This window comes from Ananas comosus, linkage group 14 (assembly GCF_001540865.1).
Source record: "Ananas comosus cultivar F153 linkage group 14, ASM154086v1, whole genome shotgun sequence".
NCBI classification, from domain to species: domain Eukaryota; kingdom Viridiplantae; phylum Streptophyta; class Magnoliopsida; order Poales; family Bromeliaceae; genus Ananas; species Ananas comosus.
Genome location: NC_033634.1, coordinates 5,599,468 through 5,609,044, shown reverse-complemented (window position 1 = coordinate 5,609,044; position 9,577 = coordinate 5,599,468). Strand labels below are relative to the sequence as shown.

General features: G+C 34.7%; 1 protein-coding gene across 6 annotated transcripts; it reads right to left on the bottom strand.

Moving 5' to 3' along the window:
* Positions 557-9,286, bottom strand: LOC109720136. Of its 6 annotated transcripts, none has more exons than XM_020247027.1 (4): positions 9,208-9,286; positions 5,296-5,986; positions 3,180-3,287; positions 557-769 (listed from the first exon to the last, which is right to left on the bottom strand). In XM_020247027.1, the coding sequence occupies exons 2-3, from the start codon at positions 5,959-5,961 to the stop codon at positions 3,195-3,197; spliced, it is 759 nt and encodes a 252-aa protein (XP_020102616.1). In that variant the 5' UTR covers positions 5,962-5,986; positions 9,208-9,286; the 3' UTR covers positions 557-769; positions 3,180-3,194. The 6 variants fall into 6 exon arrangements, with proteins under 6 accessions (XP_020102616.1, XP_020102615.1, XP_020102617.1 ...); XM_020247026.1 differs by lacking the exon at positions 557-769 and adding an exon at positions 2,035-2,363; XM_020247028.1 differs by lacking the exon at positions 557-769 and adding an exon at positions 2,796-2,976.

Genomic DNA, 9,577 nt, shown 5'->3' with positions numbered 1-9,577 from the left:
TTTAATAGCCGAATTTTTTATCCCGAATTTTTAATTGGTGAACGTATAATATCCGTATAATATCCGTAAAAACTTAATTTTTCTCCCCACACCTGTCTTTGACGACGAGGGAGAAGAGCGCGGGCACGGCGCGGTGCTCAACCAGCGCAAGGCGGTTGAGCAGGTAGAGCGCGACGCCATAGAGCACCTTGAGCGTGTCCTTGATCGAGCAGGTGGGGACCCCGAGGGCGTGGAGAAGCACGAGGAAAGCGAGAAGGAAGGTGAGGAGGGGCGGCTTCGAGACAATAATAGGGTTGTAGGCCTCTACGGCGAGGAGACTGTAGAGTGCAATTTTTGTTCAAATAGTATAACTTTCACTTAAACAGTACAACTTTCATTTCAAAGAATATAATTTTCATCTCAAAGAGTACAACGTTCGTTTCAAACAGTGTAACGTTCGTCTCTAACAAGGTAATTTTCTTGTAAAACAATACAACTTTATCTTGACTGTGCAACTTCATCTCCTTCTTCATTCTTCTCTAATTTCTGACATTTTTTATAATAATGATGATATATAATGATCTTTCAAGGGGGGACAAAAATATTTTTTTATTTATTTAGTTTCATTTTTTTTTTCTACACTCTGTATCTTTTTTCACTCCTTGGAGAAGCGCGGGAGCGTTTTCGTCCTCACCCTCACCGGTGACAGCGAGGACCGCCTCGGCCACGACCTCATCGTCTTCGTCCGCTTTGCCCTCACCTGCGCCCACTCTGAGTCCTTCTCCTTTGGCTTCGCCGTCGGTGTCGAGAGAAAAAAAAAAAAAAAGGAGAGAGAAAAATTAATAAAAATATTTTGGTCGGTTTTCTAAATATTCCTGCTTAATCTACAAAATTCAAAATAATTGCTAACTTTTGCAAAATTTCAAAACTAGCGGATTTTTTTATGCAAAAAGGCCTTTTGAAATTGATATTGAAAATTATATAATTTCAAAATCTGATATAGCTAACATTCAAAATAAATTTAATTGAAAATTTATAATATTTGATCACCCCTCTAGTTATGTTGGATTGCTAATTCATATGCCCGTTATGAAGAATGATGTGATAGTGTTAAGAAATTGGTATTTTTAGAAATATCCTAAAGCAACTCTTTGTAAATAAATGTCTAAAAAATTGCTAAGTAATTTTAAAAACTTGATTAAATTTGTCAATGATGAGACTTTCGATTCGAGATTTGGCTTAAAATATCTAAACTATTTAAAAAATAAATTTTTTGATATTATTTATCTTATGATTAGCTCATAATTTTAATAATCGATATGAACCGTTTGCAAGTTTAACTACGTAAAATTATCCAATCATCACTTTTTACGAAATTTTTATTTTCATCCCCTAATTTTAAATTATTTTAATTATTAGATAAATAATATTAAAATAGTATCAAATTTAATTTTTAGATAGAACAAATGCTCTAAATCAAGTCTAAAATTAAAGCCGACCGTCTAATCAGAAAGTATAATCATCTAAAACAACTTACAAGCACAGAAACAATTATGCTTGGAAAAACAATGTAGTTGGACTCATTTCATCAATAGAAAAAATTTTGTGGAGTTTCAAAGTTTGTAGGGAAAATTTTGCAAGCTTTTTACAGTTTGTAGGGGTGTATAATTTTTATATGGGTTATTTGGGTTAGTTTATAGTAGTATAACAACAATTATCCCCATAAAATAATAGAAAAAACTTCTATTTAGCACCTCATGGTTTAGCACGTATTTACATTGCCACCCTATGGTTTAAAAACTTTCATTTTACTACCCATTTCACTGTAATGATCAGCCGGTAAGTAAGATATCAAACTTATAGTTACATAAATCACATGGCAGCAAAGTAATACATTTTACATGCTACAAGATGAGCGTTTTATATATTTGCAATTTGCGCTTGGCCACCCTGCAGTGTTTCTAAAATGAATCACAGACTCTATTTAACGATTGATTTTTACTGAGAAACACAAGCAAAACTACGAAGTAGCGAAATGAAAGTTTCTAAATCACATGCGACAAAATAAAAATATGCTCAACTGCATATGGGCTAGTTCAAGTTTGTAAGGTGATCTTTAATGCACCCCTTACCGATTACAAGCAATCAAACACAACATTTGTAGTTGCAGCACTCCCGACTAAAGTACCACTAAACGAGTGAACTGCAAATGTACGTGTTGTATTTCCAATTATATACATCCAAAATTGCATTATATTTATAACCACCACAAGTGGAGTAAAATTAATCACATAAAAGATACATACAGGAAGCATGTTGATCCACACAAAAGAAGCTAGAGCAAAACCTTGCATTATTAACCACCAAAGAACCTAGCAAGTCACCTGTGCATAGTTTACTTGAGGTTGGTAAGGATTTGGCATTAAATAGGATACCGAATTGCTAAAATTTACAAACCACAAGGTAAAAAAATAATTTATTTTTACAAACCACAAGTTTGACGCCATACAAGTTTATACATAGCCACCCTGTGGTTTGTGTTAAATATAAAATTATATAAATACCGTACTCTAACAGTTTAAGCTTTTAGAGTACAACAGTTGTTTCACATGGTATCAGAGCAGGAAATCCTAAGTTCAAGTCAAGCCAGGCCGCTAGCGTAATTAATTTCCTTCCTTTTAATTCAAATCCACGTCATAGGCCTTGCAAAAAGTCTCGAGCCCAGACGTGAGGGAGTGTTAAATATAAAATTATATAAACACCGTTCTCTAACAGCTTAACAAATCACTTTACTGTCCTGTTTAACAATAGGCTCTTACAGTGAAACATAGACAAAATCACAAAATAGCAAAGTGAAAACTTTTCAAAGGACACATGGCAAAATAAAAATATGCTAAACCACATAGGGGCTAATTGAAGTTTACCCAAGATAATATGATCTTTAAATGCACCTTAAACTGCAGGCAATTTAACAAAATTATTGTAGTTGCAGCACCCCTGCAAACATACCGCCAAATGCGTAAAATGCAAACGTACCTACTGTATTTCTAAATGCATACATCTCTAATTACATTATTAACTACCCTAAGTAGAGTTGAAGTGATCATAAAACACTACATATCAGAAGTAGGTCGATCGACACAAAAGAAACTAGAACAAAAACCTGCATTACTAGCCACCAAAAACTACCTAGCATTCACCTGGAGCATTCTGTGTCAGGTCGAGCTTCTTTTTCGCATTCTCTTCGTGAGAAATAGGTCGGTAAGAACAGTCTTAGACTGCAGAGATGCCTTCAGCAGCTGCAACCCCTGTCCATGCACCGACAGCATCAAATAAACACATAAATACATGGTTTATTCAAATAGGTCTGGAAAATTGATAATTTCAAGTGTTTTCCTGTGAGGATATGTATGCAATCTTTTTTTTACCCTCATAGAAATCACTGATATAGCACAAATGCAATCAAGTAAACAAAGTGATTCAAGAGTTTGCATGGAAATACCAGCTTAATTAGCTGGGGTACTTGCACAAGCTCATAAATTTATAGAGGGAACTAGTCCCTAAACTGTTAGTGAAGTTTCAATGTAGTCCTCCAATTTCTAAGTTCTTCATTTAACACTTCGAACTCACTCTTGAAGGTCTAACACCATGGTCCATATCCTAAATTACTATTCAAAAAAAAAAAAACTGAAACAATAATAAAGGATAATATGGATGTCGCAAATATTGTTCAATACTAATGTGACAATTTTGGTTAAAGTTAGCTAGTTTTTCATGACTATAACTTAATAGAAACAAATAAAAAAGGTTAAAAATCTAATTGCAACAATTAATAGGTTGGGGACTATGTTAAAAATTGGGTAAATATTGGGGACCGATGTTGCAATCAACCCAAAAATTATGCCTAAACCCGGTGCATGTCTATGTTCATGCATAGCGTATGTATATATCGACTCTTAATCTCCTATCTCATAGTTTAGTTATACCAACCGTTACAGTTTTCTTTATATTTAGAAATTGAACAGTTAAATTAGAAGTATAAAAGGAATGAAGGGCTAATAGATGTTAAGAAGATTGAACCAACCCAAAAGCTTAAGCTAATAGATGGAGATATCCATACACATTATACACTACAAGAAAATTTCAATATACGGACACTTTTTAGACGACGTTTGGGAGAAGCATCCCCAAGCGCCCCTACAATATAGCAAATACCGGTGCTTAAAAAAGTGTCGTCATATGAACCCTCAATTGTATCAAACCAATTTATTAAATGATAAATTTTACTATTACTTTAATTTTTCGACGCTTTAATTTAGGACTTGAAAAAATTTTGACGCTTTATAATTTACTGATGCTTGCCATAAGCGTCGGTATATATATGGCGACTCTGTGTTTCCTGAAGGTTTAGCTGACGCTTTCAACTATGATGCCAGATTATACTGGGAACGCTTTTAAGCATCGTTAAATATAAAAGAAAAAGTCCTTAAATTCTAATTTTCTTGTAGTGATATATAGTTCAAAATAATTGTTCTATTTAATACGGGGCTATTAGATCCTATTTGGGTTCTTCGTGAGTTATTCTTGTAACATGGAAAAACTAGTATATAGGTCTTGTTAAAAACTGAGTTACAATACCCAAAATTGTCTAATTCTATTTCATCCAAATGCTTGCCCAGGTTTGTGGTGTCATATGTTACAGACATAAGTATTGGAACCACATGTCATTCTCAGAAGCTGTGGTTTACAACTTCTTCTCTTGATTAATTCTACAGAGCTTTAAGCTGTTTTATACATTCCAACACTTGGAGCATATAATGGAGTAAATAATAAATCCAAAAGGACATTACTCTTAACACTTGCTTGATACGTGCTTGCGCTACTAACATGTGGTACGAAGCTAATGCAATCACACGAAATCTATACTAGAAACTGCTATTAGTATGTGGCACAAACTCAATCCACATTCCAGGCACATATAACACGTGGCAACTTGGGTGACCAAAAATAAGAGAGTCGCGGATATGCTGTGATATCATTTTAAATGGCTTAAGCTAACTTGAAAGCTTAAACTGATGGCTGGAAATACTCTTACACATTGATGTGGATCAGATTCATATTTCAATCCAATATATACTATTTTTGTTCACAATGGGGATTCGTGGTGCGTGTGCGATTTTTCCTCTAAGATGATGACTAAAATGAAACAAATTTGAAAAGGAAATACAAGAATAATTCAGGTTTGAGTCCTGTAAATTATCATTCTCAAAAACAAAAAGAGGAAAAAAAATAAAAGAAAGAAAAGAAGGAATCAACCTCTTCCATGCCGAGCTTCACGTTCTTCTCCTGGAGCACGCTCAAATCCTTTACATTACAGGTGTTAAGCAGTGTGATACTTGATATAGTTGACATGGGCGTGATAGTGAGATCATCCATTATGGTATATGTAACCACACCCTTCACAACTCCTAAGCCATTTTCCCCATTATTATTCTCAACCTTTACTGCTCCTCTCGAGTTGGGCTCAACATATTGCACCTCTTTTGTCATGCTTTGCTTGCACAAAGGACATGTAGTCCCACTAACATCCGTAACATAGTTTTTGCCGCAGTTCGAGTAATAGCTATTTGAACACCGATAGTACCTTTTATTCGTATGCATCGACGACGACGATGCAGAAGTGGACAAGAGGAATACGCCATTTGCTGAGAAAGATGGGACCAATACCTTTGGGTTGAGGAGGTCGACCTTGGTTTGGTTGGAGAGGAGGTAGGTGCACTCGAGTCTCTCTAAGCTTTGATGTATGTTCCCGACACTTCCGAACATGGATTCCTTTGTCATAAGCTTTATGATGGTCCCGACCGGAAGCGCAAGAAGGCTGAATAAGAAGTCAACTACGTCTTTTCCAGCTTCGGCAAAAAGAACTTTGTTGGCTTTGGTGTCGACCAGGAGCTTCATATTGAGCTTTGTGGTGCTGGTCATGTTAGCTAGTTTGCAAAAGGTTTACCTGTAAAAAGGAATGATCAATGATGATGTAATCTATCAGTGATATAAAAAGGAGGGTATTCAATATGGATTTTAGATTTGTAAAGGTCATTTATGATCAGTTGAGAATCTTGAGAGAAAAGCATATTAGTGATTTGTTTCTTCGTTGATACAGTTAATTAGTAGTCGTTGGAACTTATTCAGTTCTAGTTAATCATTTGATTAAATTGTGCTAATCTGTTTTGTAGTTGTAGTTGAGATAGAAATTAAATTAGTTTATGTTTTGAGTTGAGCTAGACTCCAAATAAAATATAATACATAGCCAGAGAGATGATAAGAAAAGCTTAGGGCTTGTTGTTTCATAACAATACCAAAAAAGTGAATGTAAAGGAAAGAGATTATCTAATTTGTTGGAATGTTACAATTAAGAGTTTTCTTAAAATTGACTACAGTAAGTTTAGAGACAGATGATGAGCAAACATTAGCTTTCTCCTACATTTTTCTCCATGCTTTAAGGTTGTTGCATAGAAATGGATGATGGACTCTGAAACCGGTACAGAGTCGGCACAATGCAATACATCCTAATTGTTAGATTTTACAAGCAACTAGCACAAATCAAATCCAACATATTTGTATCATTAGAAGCATCAAGAACAAAGCCCAAAAGCTATATATATGAGCTATATTACTAAAGCAAACACTTAAGTACTAATATTATAGAAATAGCACTTTACTGAAGAACTTATTGGTCATATTAGGACAAATAATAAGCACACAAAAACACAGACAATGAACTACACACCATATATATAGCAGGCATCTTACTCAAGTGTTTAAACAAATGAAACAAATAAACAGTCACTGCACCATATATCACTACCAGTGGCAACAAATTTCCCTAAAATTTTTTACTCGGCTCCTAGACGGGAGGCGCAGGCCTCAGCACAGCTGAGCAGAAGAAAAGCTTTACATAGTGCCAACTTTTGTTGCCTAGCTCTGGAAAAATAGGTGGTAGAGAAAGTCGCCAACATATATAGCTTAAGGTGGCTACTAATATTGCTGCTTGTTTCCAAGGCAAAAATTACTACCATTGAATGTTTTGTAATTTAAAACATTGCCAGCAAACATTTAGTGACCACCATAATTGCCACTATTTCTATTTTTAATATATGTAATCTCTTTGCAATAAATGATAGTTCTATTATTTTTCTAGATACTCTGAATGCATTGACACAATTATAGTGATATATCTACATAGAATTGTAAGATGTATGAGATTAAAATGATTTACATATAGTAACTTTAATATGAGACCACTATTGAATATTAAACTTTATAATAGGATATCTTGATGCCAATAAAGAGCATGAACTTGTGAAAGAAAGATGAATGATACATATGCATTGTGAATCAACTTTGATTGCCTGATATATATTAGAAGTTGAAATAGCAAAGGAGAAGAAAGAAAAAGAAGAGAATAGATTTTTCTTATTTCATTCAAGTATGATAAGCTAACCAAGTGCCATTCACAAGGAAATAACTGTACGAAATCAATCCATAGTTTCAAGGACTCTTAAGTCTTAAGGGCCAATAAAAAAGAAAAAAAAAATGAACAAACTCAAAAGTGAAAACTGCGTATATAATATGAAGAAATTCTCAGATGAATTCCTAAGATTTTTCTACTCGACCCCAACTGAAAAGCTAAAAACAATTTTTCTATAACAGAAAAAAAAAATGTAGCAAGCAAACAAATATTACGCCCACTCACCTTCTTAAACAAGATAACGCTAGTGGGTCGCTCATTTCACGGTTTGTAATATTTCAGGAATCCTCCACAATTTCTGTTTAAAATATTTATATCCTCGTCATACAACTCAAGTTGGGAAATCATAAAAGGTGTTGATGAAATTTTGGAACCACCATAGACTCTCAACTAGTAGAAACATACCAATACCATGGGTTAGGAGGTTTTGTCGTTCCCATACTTGATGGGAATCATGAATAGTCCAATAATGATAATATATACAAGTCCCTAACAATCTCCCAATCCAAGTGGCACAGTTAGGAGCAAACTTACCATTCCAAATACAAAATTCATTTTGCTATGCCCACAGTGCCACACACATTTACATGTACGTAAAATTATAGCATCTACGATCATTTTAGCCAATAATAAACTTCCCAATTCAATGTATACATATGATTTGAAAGCACAGCATTTTTCATATAAAATATATGACATTCCTAGAACACTATATACCGGCGAACAAACAGCCCCTAGGATTTAAAAAAATGCCCTAGTCATTGTTTTATTGATTCCCATCTGAGCTATAGGCTCGCATCGCAACAAAAAGCATCAGGATTTGCATGATTCTAATTAGCAATCAGAGAACCAACATAAGCAAAAGAAAATGACCAGAGGAAAGCAGAAAGCCACAAGGAAATTTTGATTTGAATACATGTATAAAACAATTGAGAAATAGTGCAGACTGCAGAGGCCAATCTTCACCTAAGGAGGCGTTTGGATTCACGTAATTGTAGTTCGGTTGAAAATCAAGATGCGGAGATAGCAAGCATATCGCTGGGGAGGTTCACCGTCTAGTCATAAGCTAAATTTTGGATCTTTCTATAAACGATGACATTGAACCATTTCAAAAAAAAAGGATTGAAAATTTAAGTTGATAACTAACAACTGGATCTTATCGGTGTCTTCACGAGGGACAACGAGACTAATATTTCAACTCTTAAAAAACTTGACTTACAGACAAATCACAACTTCACCAATCCAAATGCCCCCTAAAATGAAAGATGTAGGCCTAACCACTTATACTATAAAAGGCTTAAAAATGTCTAAAAGTACTTACTATCACAATGGTCACCAGAGAAGCATGTGACACCATTTTTATACTATAAAAGGCCCAACAATTTTAGAAGTGCTTAATTTTTTTTTTTGTTATATAAAATTACAGTTACAACTGTCACCGAAAATGCGTGACCGTAATTTTATACTGTATAAAAAGAAAGAAGATTGTAAGCACTTTTAGATTTTTTGAATATTTTATAGAATGAAAATAGTGCTTCTACTTCTAGCACTAAGTTACCAAACTAGGCTTTAGATTCATTGCTAGGGTTTAACTGATGTGGACTGAGGAATCCAATGTTGCATCAAAACTCAATCACCTTAACTTTGTGGCAACGGAATGAGCTATAAAAGTAGGGTTTACGGAGGTGAATGGATCTAACCTTGAGAATCCAAAGAGGATGGTGGAGGAGGTGGGCAGAGACCGAAGCGGCGAAAGGTCAAGAGGGAATTACGTGTGAAATAGGGTTTAAGTGGGATTTTGGGTAAATTGCGTCTCCACTCCCTAAAATTTCGGCCCACGTTTATTTTGTTGGCCCTCAAAAGTTGGACATTATTAATGTACAATATATCTTAACAAACTATGTATGTGTAGGCTTGTCAGCGAGCCGAATGCGAGCAAGCTAGAGTCAGCTCGAGTTCGATTTATTTAATAAATAAGTCGAATGCGAGTTAGATTGTTAAAATATTAAGTTGAAAAATTCAGTTCGTATTTAGCTTGTTTATTCACGAGACGAACGCAAGCTGGCTTGT